Source organism: Clinocottus analis, unplaced genomic scaffold, assembly GCF_023055335.1.
Source record: "Clinocottus analis isolate CAN_PGR_092001 unplaced genomic scaffold, fCliAna1.0.p SCAF_31, whole genome shotgun sequence".
NCBI classification, from domain to species: Eukaryota; Metazoa; Chordata; class Actinopteri; order Perciformes; family Cottidae; genus Clinocottus; species Clinocottus analis.
Window position 1 is genome coordinate 137,403 of NW_027176054.1, and position 15,807 is coordinate 153,209.

The 15,807-nt window shown below is 41.7% G+C and overlaps 3 protein-coding genes across 3 annotated transcripts; 1 reads left to right on the forward strand and 2 right to left on the reverse strand.

Annotated features, from left to right (window-relative positions):
- The first annotated feature begins 639 nt into the window (after nt 1–639).
- On the forward strand, nt 640–6,860 carry tomm20b (translocase of outer mitochondrial membrane 20b). Its single transcript, XM_068595644.1, has 5 exons — nt 640–866; nt 5,285–5,331; nt 5,719–5,800; nt 5,957–6,099; nt 6,251–6,860. Exons 1-5 carry the CDS (start codon nt 743–745, stop codon nt 6,293–6,295), a joined length of 441 nt encoding a protein of 146 aa, XP_068451745.1. The 5' UTR covers nt 640–742; the 3' UTR covers nt 6,296–6,860.
- LOC137798728 (E3 ubiquitin-protein ligase TRIM47-like) lies at nt 2,067–4,751 on the reverse strand. Its single transcript, XM_068595642.1, has 2 exons — nt 4,587–4,751; nt 2,067–3,997 (listed from the first exon to the last, which is right to left on the reverse strand). Exon 2 carries the CDS (start codon nt 3,993–3,995, stop codon nt 2,757–2,759), a length of 1,239 nt encoding a protein of 412 aa, XP_068451743.1. The 5' UTR covers nt 3,996–3,997; nt 4,587–4,751; the 3' UTR covers nt 2,067–2,756.
- A 2,416-nt stretch (nt 6,861–9,276) lies between the features above and the next one.
- Nucleotides 9,277–15,765, reverse strand: acaa1 (acetyl-CoA acyltransferase 1). Its single transcript, XM_068595664.1, has 12 exons — nt 15,524–15,765; nt 14,684–14,777; nt 14,090–14,147; nt 13,913–13,992; nt 13,744–13,786; nt 13,464–13,562; nt 13,277–13,357; nt 12,516–12,706; nt 12,233–12,412; nt 11,396–11,451; nt 10,612–10,757; nt 9,277–10,513 (listed from the first exon to the last, which is right to left on the reverse strand). Exons 1-12 carry the CDS (start codon nt 15,695–15,697, stop codon nt 10,438–10,440), a joined length of 1,278 nt encoding a protein of 425 aa, XP_068451765.1. The 5' UTR covers nt 15,698–15,765; the 3' UTR covers nt 9,277–10,437.
- Nucleotides 15,766–15,807: the final 42 nt, after the last annotated feature.

Consider the following 15,807-nt stretch of genomic DNA (forward strand, 5'->3'; position numbering starts at 1 on the left):
TGTAATCACCTGAAACTGATAAACACAGTCTTTCATTTAGCTTAGAAAAGTATATAAAAGTATATTTTTGTGCTAAAAAGATCTAGATACATTCAATATATGAATAAATTATAATCCTTTCACACCATTTCTTTCTGTTTCAAGTTTTTATTTAAATAACACATTTTATTACATGTACACTCAATATACTTCACATTTAAAACGCTTAAACATGTACAGTAAGAATATAGGGAATGAATACAATAAAATGCTACAACCACATGTAATTTAAAAACCAGTAAACATTGTTAACATGAGTTTAAGGTCTTTTTTTATAGGTAATAATTAAAGTGAGGGTAATTTTCACCAACACATTTGTGCCAGAGGAGTCGCCCTCTGCTGGCCAGCAGAGAGAATGTATTGTTTCCGCCTGTGTGTATCTGATGACCGCCTCAATCTTTGTATGTAACTTCTAATAAACGCCCATGTTTAAAAACATAGCTGGTATAGTTGAATTAAACTCATTTTATTAACTCATTCACAACTCCTTCAACCGAGAACCTTTTTTTATTTTTAATTCTACATTTCCAGTCAGGCATTCTCACAGCCAGCTACAAACGGTCAAACGGAGGGATGGGGTCCTTCCGGGTCCTTCCTGCCCCGAGCCGCTCCGCCAAGCACCCTGACGTAAACCGACCACCGGAGGAAAAAACGGTAAATTAACCCCCGAAATCCTCCTCGAACCGACCGGGTCCCGGGAGTCATGATGGGCGGTAGGACCAGCGCGCTAGCCGCGGGGGTGTGCGGCGCCCTGCTCGTCGGTTACTGCATCTATTTCGACAAGAAGAGGCGGAGTGACCCCAACTTCAAGAACAGGCTGCGAGACCGTGAGTGTTGACCTCTTCTCCTTCTCCACGCTCTTCATCGGGCTCAGGAGCTCGGATCCGGTCCAGTTTGTGTGTTTTTATTCGGTTCGGGTCGGTTAGTGCCTGCAGGTTAAGGCTGGCTGACACCTGGCGGCTTAACAACCAGCACGGGGCTCGTTTTTGAGGAGGAAGCGCCGCGAGCCGAAGCCCGGTTCAGTTATGAGACGTTTAAGTTTCTTCACGTAAACTGAGCAGTTAGCGTACTGTACAGTGCATACTTAAGGCCGCACTTCAAGTCCACAAGGTATTTGGGTTAATTCGGCTTATAGTCGACTACCCAGGCAACACCAGATAAAGGAGAATTACCCGTTTTATAGGCTTACGTATCCCTACGCTCCGGAAGAGAAATGCTCGGCTCCTTCCTGTCCCGAGTCTTTTTGAGCGTTGAATGTGTGGAATGAGTATTTATTCCCTTGTTTACTTTTTTAAAACGTGTATCAGTTCTTGAGTTAAACATGTTTGGTCTGTGCTCGCCAATAATTACTGTTGTTGGGACGGCTCTACTTTTTGTGTCTTCACCCTCAGCCCTCTGAGAGAGAATAAATGCTCACTGAATGAATGGCGTGCTATCTTTTTAAAGGCTCACCTTTTTCTAGCATCCACACACCTGTGTTTGCTGCGGTTGTCCACAGCGAGAGCTTTAAGGAAGAAGTAAAACTGTTAAAGTAGATCCGCTCCTATAAATTGTTAAAGTACCTCATGTCATATTCTCTCTGGTATGCACCACAGGGATAGATTCATGGTCATGTTAAACCAACAAATATTTCAATGGCGTTTGGTGTGACTTTTTACAATCCTGTTGATCCAAGGTGTTTTGATGATGCATAAATATGCCTACGGTTAAACAGTTGCATGCTGTCACAACACTTGGCCTTGCTAAAGAGCTCCTCAGCAAGCTGGCATCACAGACTCATTAATCAAGTCATCTCTCTCCTACGAGTGGAGATTCGGGTGTCACTCAAGGTGACACGTGAGCTGTTTATCTCTCTGGGCGGAGGACCAACAAAGTCCTGAAACACTGAGTATCGTAAAGTCTATGAATTAATTCAGAACCTCCAGTTTCTGACTAGTTATGTCATGAAGTCATTAAAATGTTTCCAGTCAAAGTCTTAAACAAAAAGCTTTTATTGTTATATTTGTAATCAAATAGAACGTCAGTATTTAACCTCTGATCTTGAGTTCAACAACTCAATATCATATTTTTAAATCAAAAATCATATATTTACACATTTCTTGACTAATAAACAGTTGCTGCTGGACACCCTGACAGATAATTCAAGACAGACACACAGCTAACAACCTCACTGTGAGAGTAGTTGATGTGGAGGAGAACTACAGGGAAGGAGACTACATGTGTACGAGTATCAGAGCATCACTACAGTTAGAAGAGAAGATGAAGAGCACATGGGGTTGAGGCTGAGTATGTTCCCGTGAAGGAAATGATTAGTTTACTCTGACAGGAGAGATGATCAGAGGTGCAGAGTTTTTATCACCATAATGAAGACCAGGACAGACAAATGGGAAGAGTTTCTCCTTGAAGGAGCAGCCAGTAAAGGAGTAGATAAGAGCTGCGGCTTCTACGTCATAGAAGGAGACCAGACCCTCCTCATAGTCCACAAACACCCCCACCTTCTGAGGCCCAGACTGCAGGGAGAGATCAACTGGAGGGCCAGTAAGAGCTTTGTACTCATTTCCATTTCTCAACCCTATAGTCCAGTTACCTTTCCGAGGACTCAGTGAGATTGGCCCCTTTCTGATGATCGACTCTCTGGTCACTCCTAAAATCCATTCAGTCTTTCCTTTAACTTGAACCTCAAAGTAAAATCTGCCTGAAGAGAAACTCTGCTTTGCTCAGACACAAGAACAGGTAGAAAATCTCTCTGGGTTGTTTGGGAGATTCTTCCTCACATCACCATCATTCACTTGTTTTCCGTCATCAGACAGGATGAGTTGAGGATTTGCTGTATCAGGATCAAGAGTCACATCCACTGCAAACTTCTGGACCCTCTTCAGCTCATCTTCAACCAGCTTCTTCATCTTTTCTCTGAGCGTCTCCTCCAGCTGAGACACAGCTCTCCTCACAGTCCCCTCATGTGATGCTGGAGGAACACTGACCTTTGTCCAGTCCTTGGTGGGTGGTGGGAGGTGGATCTTTAGGGACTGGAAGCTCTGGAGAAGGTGGAGGTGGTCTTCAGAGAGGGAGAGCTTCTCCACCTCAGTGCTCCTCTTCATCAGCTCAGAGATTTCCTGTTCCAGCTCTTTGATGGAGTCTTCAGCCTGTTTCTTTGTTGTTCTCTGCTTCTCTTCTATCGTGTTGATGAGCTCCTTCAGTTTTCTCTCAACAGACTCCTTCAGATCAGTGAAGACCTGAACACCTTCTGCTTTCTCTCTGTCTGCATCTTCCTCACTGAGCTTCACGATGCGTTTGACCTCCTGAATCTTCAGTCGTTTCTTCTGGATCATCTCCTGGATTTCAGCCTCTGTCTTCTCCAGCTCGACCTTCTTTCCTTCATATTCTTCTTTCAGAGGAACAACATTGTGCATCTTGTGGTCCAACACAGTGCAGAGCATGCAGACACACGTCTGGTCGGTCCTACAGAACAGCTCCAGAGGCTTATCGTGCTTCGTACACATCCTGCCTTCCAGGTTCTCCACAGGGTCCATCAGCTGATGTCTCTTCAGGCCTGACATTGTCAGATGAGGCTCCAGGTGAGTCTCACAGTAGGAGACCAGACACACCAGGCAGGACTTCAGGGCCTTCAGTTTGGTTCCAGTGCAGACGTCACAGGGAACTTCTCCTGGTTTGGACTCTTGTTGCTCTGAGCTGCTGCTGCTGGCTTTCTGTTGAGCCGAGTGTCTGAACTGAGAAACCATCTCAGAGAACAAAGTGTTGACGAGAAGCTCAGGTCTTGAGGTGAAAACCTTTTTACACATTGGACACATGTTCTGGTTGTTGTTGTTCCAGTAATCAGTGATGCAGTTTTTGCAGAAGTTGTGTCCACATGATGTGGTGACTGGATCAGTGAACACATCCAGACAGATGGAGCACAGGAACTGATCTTCAGACAGCAGACAGTTTGCAGCAGCCATATCTACACACATTGAGGAAGAAAACAAAAACATTTCATTTAAGATACAGTTAAATTATTTGTTGAAATAGGAAACGAGTGTGATTTATTTAATATCTTTTAACTTTTACGTAAGCAACCAGGATCAAAGTCGTGCCAACAGACTCAACCTTGCTCCTCTTGCAAAGCAGCACAGAATAATTTGAATGTGAATTAAAGAACAGGACTGACAATAAAACTCTGCTCACATGATGACAAACACATCACATTTCGTCCAGATCCTTCACAATAAAAGTCTCCCGCTGGTTCACCAGTGGGAAACTTTCACTGTGAAACAACCAGAGGAACTAGAGGAAGTGAACAATGAACAGTAACAATAGCAGGAAAGTCGAAGTGAAACTAAACTTAAAACCACAGAGATTCAGTTACAAGTCACTAAAGTTCCTCCAAAGACACTTTAAATCTGTTAAAGTGAGTTTTGTATCGTTGACTTGTGGACAAACGACTATGTTTAAACCAATTGAAGAAGAGAGGAAATTTATTCCCTTATAGAGCTGAAAGTTTAGAGTTAATCCTGGAGATTAAAGGTGTAAACATGATCAGATGTACTCACCAGTGTTTAGAAGAGACTCTGTTGTGTTGTTGAGGAAAACCTGATGAAGTCACTTTGAATTGTCTTCAAGAGAAAAGCAGAGACTCGTCTCCACTGCAGAGCTTCTGCCTCTCTCAGGAACTTAACTGTAGTTTCTGGAGTGTGATGTAGGAGCTCTCCTTTCCAGTGTAGCTCCGCCTCTTACCTGCAGCTCTGTGGGTGAACAATCACATGACCCTCATCTCATTGGTCCCGGTTGTCTCTCGCTCCACCCCAAAGCCAAAGACATGAGTTAGGTACAAGTTGAACAAATGCATGTGACTCAAATGTAGGACGTCTTGCTGGTTTATCTGAACGCATCACAAAGGGAACAATTATCTTATGAAAGACAGTAAAACTGAAGTGAAACAAGTACAACACTGAAGATTTTCATGAAGCCAAAATCATTTTTCATTTTGGTCAACATGAATATTTATTTAATGCATTTAACCTGATTAATTACCTCTCTTCAGTATACAGAGAGACACTAGAGACGTGTCAGCTGTCAGTGATTGAACAACTTAAACCAAAGTTACTTTTAAGGAATAGTTAAAAACATGACAAAAAACTAAATAAAATAAGGGGACTTATGTGCTTCAACTGTCTCTTTGGTTTCTAATGTCGTAAAACGGTGATAGTTTGGACTCTGACTGTATGTGCTGTTTGTTTTTGTGTCGCAGGGCGGAGAAAGCAGAATGCAGTCAAAGAGAAGGCGGGCATGGCAAAGGTGAGCTCCAACCTGTTGGAACACTTCCTGGTACTACTACTTTTTAGGCTTTTATTCTGAACTCAGCACATCTTCACTTCCTGGCAACGGGCATTAAAATGTAGCATGCAAACATAGAAATGAAAGAATACAATGCTGAATCTAGTTAACGAGGACTTCAGAGATCAGCTGGTTGCTTGCATCTGGCTCCTTATTGGACGATGGGGGTTGAAGGAGGGTTGCTCCCAGCATGCAGCTGGACTTCACCCGGCTCACAGATCAGAGCTCCTTACTGTTCACTGGACGACGACCTCCTGTGAGGTCTGACCACAGAGACCCAGAACGAAACGGTGAAACCCCGAGCGCAGAGTTTTACGTCCCGTGGCTGAACCTTTGTTTGTCCTGCAGCTCCCAGACCTGAAGGACGCTGAGGCGGTGCAGAAGTTCTTCCTGGAGGAGATCCAGCTGGGGGAGGAGCTGCTGGCTCAGGGTAACGCCTCATCACACTGACACCTGCTTCACAGCCACAGGCTGATTGTCTTTATTTTGAAAAAAGACCCCGAGGAGTGACTTTCCGCGAGATGTCCTACAAGACGCGCCTGAGTATTTGTATCTTCACGCCGTGTGCGTGTGTTTTGCTCCACAGGAGACTATGAGAAAGGCGTGGACCACCTGACCAACGCCATCGCCGTGTGCGGTCAGCCTCAGCAGCTGCTGCAGGTGCTGCAGCAGACTCTGCCTCCGCCCGTCTTCCAGATGCTGCTCACCAAGCTGCCCAGCATCAGCCAGGTAAGGCAGCGCCAACGCACTCGGATCTCCACGAGTCCGTCCGTTCTGCACACAGGAACATGAGAAAACCGTTTAAAATCATTATCAATGCGACAAGAAAAAGGAAGGAATGAAAACCAGCCGGTTTTGTTTTGTGCTTCCCGTCCTGCAGCGTATTGTGAGCGCACAGAGTCTGAGCGAGGACGATATAGAATGAGACGGCCCCTCACCCTCCTCTTCCTCGTCCTCACGCGGACCTCCCATGACCTCCTCGGCCTCCATCACTCCGGCCGACGTCCATCACTTCCTGAAGTGGAATTAGTTTTTTATTCCAGGTTTATCCATGACAGTAGTTTGTGTTTTTTTTTTTAACTTAAATTACCCGTTTTGGGGTATTAAGAATATCTGGATCCTAATGACCAGAGAAATACAAGAGCCCGTCCCCCAAATCCACCATCATGAGGTCATCGAGTGGACAGCGAACGTCCCGACAGCATCCTGCACCAGGGTTACACCGCCTGGCACGTGTGTGTGTGTGTGTGTGTGTGTGAGTGTGTGAGAGAGTGTGCACCAACCATCTTCATGGTTCCTTTATCAGTTGTGGAAAGTTCCAGAAACGTGAATCTTCTCTCCGCTCGGATGCTCCACAAAGTATTTATTGTTTGTTTTGTTATCAGTCGTCTTTCCGTTCGTTCTCGACTTGCTAACACTTTTTTAAAAAAGTGATATGTTTTGTTTTGTCATTTTTAAAAGAGGACGACGCTCTTTAGGAAAATAAAAAAATGTGAACAAACTATGAAGTCTGTGTTTTTATTCAGTGAATCATTTAAATACAAAAAGGCTGAAAAGGTAGAGATAGAAGTATAATACTTATATATTCCTATCCTAAATTATCAATTAAATCAGATAAATTCAATACATCTTTTAATCCCATTTATCTTTTTGTACAGTAAACAATATTATTTCTGACGAACTTAACTGGTGTGAGGTAGGAGCTCTCCTCAGTGTAGCTCCGCCTCTCACCTGCAGTTCAGGTAAGATCACTGAAGACTTTCATGAAGCCAAACATCCTAGAAACTCGAGTGAAGATCTTCACAGCAGCTAACGACTAAACTTCTTGTCCTGTCGCTTCACTTTCTCTTAGAAACATGCTCAGACAAAATAATGTTAAGTTAAGAATCAAGTAAACATTTTGGCACTTTCAACCCTTCAAGTTTCTGCATCCCCCGGTCTGTCCAGCATTGCCTGGGTACCCACAATGCCTTGCGATGTCCCACAAAAATAAACGGTCAAACTTTGCGCTGCATTCAGTTTGTCTTTGGTGCATTTCTGTCTTATTGATGAAGATTAAATTACTTTTGAGTTCACATCAGTTCGATCACAGACAAAAAAAAGTCTTCCTCACTTTCCAAATCCTCGTACCCCCATTATTCGATACCAAAGCCACTGATGTGAGCAAAAAACTACCTTACAAGGGCATATAAGTCCATTTTACATGCTAATAACACAATCACAAATATTAACAAACCATGAATATGACTCAAAGTAACGTGAGAGAGCTCCCCAAGTTAGGAAAATATACATTTTTATATCCCTAGCTTGAGCCTGATGCTACAAACCACTGCCAGACAAAGTCTTAGTAAGATATAAACCATATTGCATTGTTTCCAGCAAAGAAACTGAAATATAACTTACTTATGGAAGAACGATACGTCTGTTGTGGAACAAGAGGCGTCCAAGGTCCAGGAAGAAAGTTAGCGCATTTTTGCTTCCGGCGGACCTTAACCTCCGGTTCACGGAATCTGCACTAAATTAATTAGTAAAAATATTTAACTTCATCTATTCAAAGTCAAACTTTACAGAGATACTGTGAACACATAGAGCTATTTTATAAGAGGAAAGAAAGTGATGATATGCATAATTAAAAAGTGGAAACATTTTTTTTCTCTTAGCATCAACCAATAAACCAGTAACACCTCTACTGCTATAGGAACCTCTTAACTGGTCTCATAAGTGTTTAATGTATATTTTACCTTTCTGAAATTATTCAAATAGCCCTTGTTGTTGAGGAGATATTCTGTATTTAGTATGGGTATGCAAACCACTCTGAATTTTTGAGAAACATGGCTTTAAAAAGCTGTTAGTGAGTTACTGTAATATATTTCACTTGTACATCACTGATGGTGTTCAATGCATCCAAATCCAGCAGTTTTTGGGCTTTTTAAAGATTCAACAAGACCTATATATTTTAATGTTAAAAAACAAACAAAACACATAAATCAACTGTAAACATTTCCTTCACAATGCAAACTGTAAAAACATCAAACCTATAAACCATTTACCCTATTCTCCATTGTGCCTCAACCGTTTCAAAAATAACTATTTAGACTATTGCCCATTGATTTGCACGCGTCCATCAGGAAGTCACTGCGCATCGTGCCACTGCTGGAAGCAGTTCTTTTTGAAGTTTAAGCAAAGAGGAACTTCACACTTCACACTTTCATAACCGTCTTTACCCTGGGTATTCCAGCGTCGTGGCACCTCCTGCAATACTTCCTGACCTTTGAATGCTCGGTGTCGATATACACGGGTATGCGGGTGGTGGGGCCCGGGTGTCTGCTGAGCTGCCAGCAAACTCCAGCATCTCCTTGGCCAGCTGCTCCCTGAAGACCTTGCCTTCAGGGAGCAGCTGAATTCGGAACTTAAAGCAAAACTTCCTCGTGACGGTTTTATTATTATATATTTTATCATTAGATTATTAACACGTGTATCATGTAAAAGGTTCCTCCTAACATTACCAACGCGGTCAACACGTTACGGTTCCTCCTAACATTACCGACGCGGTCAACACGTTACGGTTCCTCCTAACATCGATGCGGTCAACACGTTACGGTTCCTCCTAACATCACCGATGCGGTTAACAGGTTACCGGTTCCTCCTAACATTACCGACGCGGTCAACACGTTACCGGTTCCTCCTAACATCACCAACGTGGTCAACACGTTACGGTTCCTCCTAACATCACCGACGCGGTCAACACGTTACGGTTCCTCCTAACATTACCGACGCGGTCAACACGTTACCCGCTAACTTTCTCCTGATGGACTGTCGAGACGAAGAATCAAGTTTTTTTTTTTTCCTTTTGTAAAAACTGAATCTTGCTGCTTTAGATCATGTTGAAATCTTTTATTTTCACACAGAACATTCTTCATACATTTTCTTCATACATTTACTCACTTTGTGGTCACTAACTTAAGCTGATAAAGTTCACATGTCTGCTTGTTATCAATTTGTCAAATATTGAATCAACATTTTTTTTTTTTTCCAGTTTTTTAAGATTGGTCCTTTTAGATTTGACAAAACATAATGTATTCATAACATGAAATCACACAACTATATTTACATAAATTCCTGATTTTTGCAGCCAAAATATCAGATTCAATAATTCGAGTCTGGATTTTTTTGCAGTTAAATATTAAACTGTTTATTCAAGCCATGCAAAATTATTTTGCATATGCCTGTCTGCAATATTTACTTGTTTTAATGAATCATTAATTTAATCCGCTTCTTGATCAGCAACATGGAATCAAAGGCACTTGTTAAGGTATTTGAAGATTATCTTTTCTACAAATATTAACATCTAAAGATCAGCAGCATTAGTTGAATCTCTCTGAAGCTCCTTTCACACGGCTGAGTTTATTAATCTTTACATTGAAACGGGGTTTTCTCGCTGCAATCGGTCATACTGGACGTGAGGAGATTCCTCACTAGTGTGCTTTCAAAAGTTAATATGAAGCTTCAAGAGTTCTAAGTTAGATGTCCATTAAGTGCAGTGTTTTACAACGGAGCAATACACTTTATTCTAAAAAGACCAGATTGACTTTTGAAGAGAGTAACTGCTGCTTTTGTCCCCTCATCCCTTCAATTGAAGCCGCATCAGGAAAAGATCTTCTGTGAACGAGAGGAACAATTTCATCAAGAAAACTCTGTTTCAATGTTTCTATGTGCACCCGACTTGAACAATAGTCCTCAAAGTTTATTTAATTTGAAGTGTGCTTCTGATCTGGCACCTGGTTGATGCCCAGAAACATCTCAAAAGGCATCAAAATAAGAAAATGCAGATGGAAGGGGAAAGAAAATCCTCCTCATTCTGCCTTTTTCAAGTATGGTGGCCTGCGAAAACATTTAAAGTGTCCGATACTGTTGTGGTTGTGTCTTTAACGTCTGGATCTTTTGTGTCCGATCGCTGGCGATGTAACTCCTCCCGCCTGAGCCGGACAGAAAACCACGATGGGGCCTGAAAGGTGCTTTTAAAAGAAAAGAAAGATCGCAGTGACGTTGGGGGTTTCCATGCGGCTGCTACGGTCCGGGGTACTCGAACACAGCGGCCGCGCCCATGCCGGTGCCGATGCACATGGAGACAACGCCGTACGCCCTGCAGACGCAGGGGAGCACACAAGAGGAACGCCATGACGACTTGACTTGAATGTGCGGCGATGGTGTGATGGCGTGTGTGTGTGTGTTGAGACGAACCTCTTGCCCCGACGCCTGAGCTCGTTGAGCAGCGTCACCACCTGGCGAGCGCCGGTGCAGCCCAGAGGGTGACCCAGAGCGATGGCGCCCCCGTTGGGGTTCACTTTCTCCAGCGGGATCCCCAGCTTCTCCACGCAGTACACCGCCTGAGCCGCGGCCAAAACACACAGTCACACATCCAGACACTGATTTTAAAGAGATTGTAGGAGCTTTGTTCGTACTCTCTGCGTTTGCGTTATTCCCCCGAAACATCAGAGTGTGAGGGATCTTATAAATATGCTCATGGTGGTAAATATCTTTAATATTATAAGTCCTGTAAAGAAAAACAACTTGAGTATTAAAGCATTATAAAGAAATAAAAGGTTGAACATTTGATTTGGCTGAAAAATATTTACTCAAATTAAGATTTTTTTTAAAGCACTTTTTACTTTTTAAACACTTTTTATAAGCCCCAGAAATATAAACAGTGTATTTTTTATCAATTAATAATATCTTCTTTCCCTCTGAGAGGATATATATATATATATATATATATATATATATATATATATATATATATATATATATATATATATATATATATATATATATATATTCGTGCACGCTGACTTAAAAAAACTATTCATTTTTTCCGGCTTCCCTGCGGCGAGTATAAACTCCATGAAGGATGCGGTACGCTTTGTTTTTGCGTGACCTTTAAAAAACAAGCGCGTCTCATGAGATATTAATTCAATGAAATCTCCTAAAACAAAAAGCCAGCGTCCACACTGAGCTCTGGACTCACCTGACTGGCGAAGGCCTCGTTGATCTCAAACACGTCGATGTCAGCGACAGTTAGTCCTGAGGAGGACATGAGATCATCATTATTATAATCATGATTATTAAATACTAATAACTACATTAACAAAACTTACACTTTGTGATCTTCTAATTTTACACTCCTTTAAATACAACTACAGTGTAGAAATACTACAACAAGTACACGTCAAAGTATTTTCAAAATGTTACTTAAGTAAAAACATAAACACACATACATTATATATATATATATATATATATATATATATATATATATATATATATATATATATATATATATATATATATATATATATATATATATATATATATATATATATACGTACCAAAAGTACATATGGCCCACTTCATAATTTATCATATTTTTGTATTATAATTTCTGGTGTTTGTCACTTTTTGCAGCTAATAAAAAAGGTGAGAACATTTATTTGATAACTTTTTGACAAATTGACAGTAAATACAAAATGTGAATTTATCAATTTTATTATAATTAATATATATATATATATATATATATATATATATATATATATATATATATATATATATATATATATATATATATACATATATACATACATACACACACACACGTCAAAAATCTAGTAATATAAGTTAAATAAAATAAGTGTAGTATAAAAGTACAATATTTCCCTCTGAGATGTATAAGTATGAAGTAGCATGAAAGTACTTCTGTAAACACACACACACACACACACACACACACACACACACACACACACACACACACACACACACACACACACACACACACACACACACACACACACACACGTCTTACCTGCCTGCTCCAGAGCTGCAGGGATGGCGACCGCCGGCCCGATGCCCATCAGGTCTGGGGGGACCCCCACCACCGCGCTGGCCCTCAGGACCCCCAGGACCGGCAGACCCAGAGCCTGGACCGCAGCCCTGCGGCCAATCAGCACGGCCGCTGCCCCGTCGCTCACCTGGCTGGAGTTACCTGAGGCAGAGCAGAGGGGGGAGGGGGGGTGAGTCGCCGGCAGCTTGAAGGGGGGGGGGGGGGGGGGGGGGTCGAACACACTGAGACCTGAAGGCCCACCGACCTGCCGTGGTGGTGCCGTCCGGTTTGAAGGCCGGCCGCAGTTTGCTCAGACCCGCCAGCGTCGTGCCGGCTCGGATCCCGTCGTCCCTGGAGACCGTGACCGCGCGCTCTTTGCCGTCGGCGTCCTCGAGCCGCGTCGCCACGGGAACGATCTCCTGATCGAACGCACCCGAGCTCTGAGCCCGCGCCGCTCTGCAGGCGGGGGGGGCGGGGGGGTCAACCAGCTTTATTAATATCATAAAAATAACAATATCTTCTTTCCCTCTGAAATAAATAAATATATAAATAAATATATATATAAATAAAATTATAGGACCATGGAGGGATTTTTATGGAATGTAGTAAGGAAAAGTACAATATCACTTATTTACAATATATTAAATATATATTTGAAAATATATAAATATAAATATATATATATATATATATATATATATATATATATATATTAGAAGAAAAAAAAAAAATATATATAAATATATAGAAAAAAATTATATAGAGAGAAATAAATGTGTGTGTGTGTATATATATATATATATATATATATATATATATATATATATATATATATATATATATATATATACATACACATACATACATACATACATACATACATACATATATATATACATACATATACATACATACACAAATTATATATAATATATATATATAAAATAAATATGTACATTGTCATACTTTAAGTGTATTTTCCTGATACTCTATTACTTAGAAACAAAAACTTTGAACTTGGCTGACTTCAGCTGAGAGCTGACGGCGAAGGCGTCCTGCTTCTCTCTGGAGACTCCGAATCTCTCTGCCACGTTCTCTGAGGTGATGCTGGACACACAAACACGTGGACCGAACACACAGAAATATAGAAATATGTCGTTGTTTCATCCGGTGAGATGAAGTGGAAACTCCACACAGCCGAGGCCTCGCTCACCCCATGGGGATGATGCAGTCTCTGGCTCTGTCGATGTCCGGCAGCCTGGAGCTCAAATCTCCTGGATCTCCCATCCCACGCAGAGACATGCTCTCCACCCTGAGAGAGAGAGAGAGAGAGAGAGAGAGAGAGAGAGAGAGAGAGAGAGAGAGAGAGAGAGAGAGAGAGAGAGAGAGAGAGAGAGAGAGAGAGAGAGAGATTTATCCTCTGGTGAAGAGAAGGAAAAAACATTTGAGTTTCACCCTCTCGTTTTACACTGGTAGTGATAAATGAAACGTACCCACAGGCGAGGCCCAAGTCAATGGATCCGCTCCTGATGGCTCCTGCACACAAGTTACAGACAGAGGCCACACACTGTGTATTCATATCAATTATATATATATATATATATATATATATATATATATATATATATATATATATATATATATATATATATATGCCTGTACCTGCCACGTTGAACAGCGCCTGCAGTCCGGAGGAGCATTGTCGGTTGACGGTGTAACACGGCACCGTGTCTGGAAACCCGCTGAAAGGAAGACAGAGCCGTGAGACACACTGAGGATGAATGAAGGAGGAAGAGCGCGTGAATCAGTGATGATGATGATGATGGTGAGCTGTCTGACCTGAGGAAGTGAGCCACTCTGGCCATCAGAGCACCGGCGCCGGGCTGCAGCACGTTACCTGCAGGCGGCGACACACAGGTCAACAAAGAGTGCAGTTAAAACTACAATACACCAGAAATAACATGTGAGAGTACACACAAGTATATGTGAGTACACGTGAGTACACACAAGTATATGTGAGTACACGTGAGTACACACAAGTATATGTGTGTGTGTTATTCACAATAATGTTGCGGCTGGTAAAGATGGCTTTAAATACTTTATATGAAGCTGAGGAGTTTCAACGAGAGATCATGAAAGTAACTGAAGTTGTAAAATAAATGTAGTACAGTAAAAAGTACAATATTTATCTCTGGGATATAGTGAAGTAGAAATATAAAGTAGCTTAACATGGAAACACTGAAGTACAAAATTGTACTAAAGAACAGTACTTGAGTAAATGTACTTATTTACTTTCCATTTCACAGTGCAGAGCAGTTTTATTCTACGTTCAGCTCTGCTCAGAGAAATCTGAAGAATTAACATAGTACATCAAATAAGTAACAAGTACTTCAGTTGACGTGCACGACGTCGAGGAAAGAAGTCCCGTCTCACCGACACAGATGTCTCCCAGCTTGTCGGGTGAAAGTCCAACGTCTGCGAGCACAGCGGTCATCACCGCGCTCAGCAGCTCGTCAGGCGTCGTGTCCTGCAGACGAGCAGAATTATACCAGAGAGTACTAGTTAAAGTACAAGAAGTATTACCAGCTTTATGTAGTTTAAAGTATAAGAAAGTATTCCCAGCTTCATATAGTAAAAGTATAAGAAGTATTCTCAGTTGCATGTAGTTAAATTACAAGAAGTATTCCCAGTTTCATGTAGTTAAAGTATAAAAAGTATTCTCAGCTCTCATGTAGTTAAAGTACAAGAAGTATTCTCAGCTTTATGTAATGTACAAGAAGTATTCCAAGTTGTATGTAGTTAAAGTACAAGAAGTATTTCCAGTTTCGTGTAGTTTAAGTGCATGAAGTGTTCTCAGCTCTCATGTAGTTAAAGTACAAGAAGTATTCTCAGTTTATGTAGTTAAAGTATAAGAAGTATTCTCAGCTCTCATGTAGTACAAGGAATATTCTCAGTTGTATGTAGTTCAAGAAGTATTCTCAGCTGTATGTAGTTAAAGTACAAGAAGTATTCTGTTTATGTAGTTAAAGTATAAGAAGTATTCTCAGCTCTCATGTAGTACAAGGAATATTCTCAGATTTATGTAGTTCAAGTACAAGAAGTAGTCTCAACTTCATGCAGTAAAAGTACATGAAGTATTCTGAGCTTCATGTAGTTAAAGTACAAAAAGTACACAAGTTTTCTCATCTCGTTAGTACTCGTGAGTACTCGTCAGTACTCGTCAGTACTCGTGAGTACTCGTCAGTACTCGTGAGTACTGTCCGTCCCAGGTACCTTGAACGCGCCTCTCTTCGCCCTCCCGATGGCCGTCCTCCGCCCGTGAACCAGCACCACGTCCTCCGGGCTGCTGCTGCCCGCTGACCCGCACTGCGTCCTCCGTAAGTCCCGCGTGTGACTCGGGGACCCGGAGGAAGACAAGTGGCCCGAAATGATTTTTAATCGGTGCATGACGACGACAGAACACCAGAGTTTAATCTGCGAGATTACAACATGTAGTTTGTACTCTGCTCTCAGCTGTCAGGACGGAAAGCGCGGAGGGACAAACTACAGCAAATCGA

What these genes read in the sequence shown, in the direction of transcription:
- tomm20b (XM_068595644.1), top strand. Translation starts at nt 743, where the DNA reads ATGATGGGCGGTAGGACCAGCGCGCTAGCCGCGGGGGTGTGCGGCGCC. An exon ending in CAAGAACAGGCTGCGAGACC is followed by an intron (nt 867 to 5,284) that starts GTGAGTGTTGAC and finishes TTTGTGTCGCAG; the next exon opens with GGCGGAGAAAGCAGAATGCA. An exon ending in GGAGGAGCTGCTGGCTCAGG is followed by an intron (nt 5,801 to 5,956) that starts GTAACGCCTCAT and finishes TTTGCTCCACAG; the next exon opens with GAGACTATGAGAAAGGCGTG.
- LOC137798728 (XM_068595642.1), bottom strand. Translation starts at nt 3,995, where the DNA reads ATGGCTGCTGCAAACTGTCTGCTGTCTGAAGATCAGTTCCTGTGCTCC.
- acaa1 (XM_068595664.1), bottom strand. Translation starts at nt 15,697, where the DNA reads ATGCACCGATTAAAAATCATTTCGGGCCACTTGTCTTCCTCCGGGTCC. An exon ending in AGAGTGGCTCACTTCCTCAG is followed by an intron (nt 13,993 to 14,089) that starts GTCAGACAGCTC and finishes TCTTCCTTTCAG; the next exon opens with CGGGTTTCCAGACACGGTGC. An exon ending in GCCGTCAGCTCTCAGCTGAA is followed by an intron (nt 12,707 to 13,276) that starts GTCAGCCAAGTT and finishes CCCCGCCTGCAG; the next exon opens with AGCGGCGCGGGCTCAGAGCT.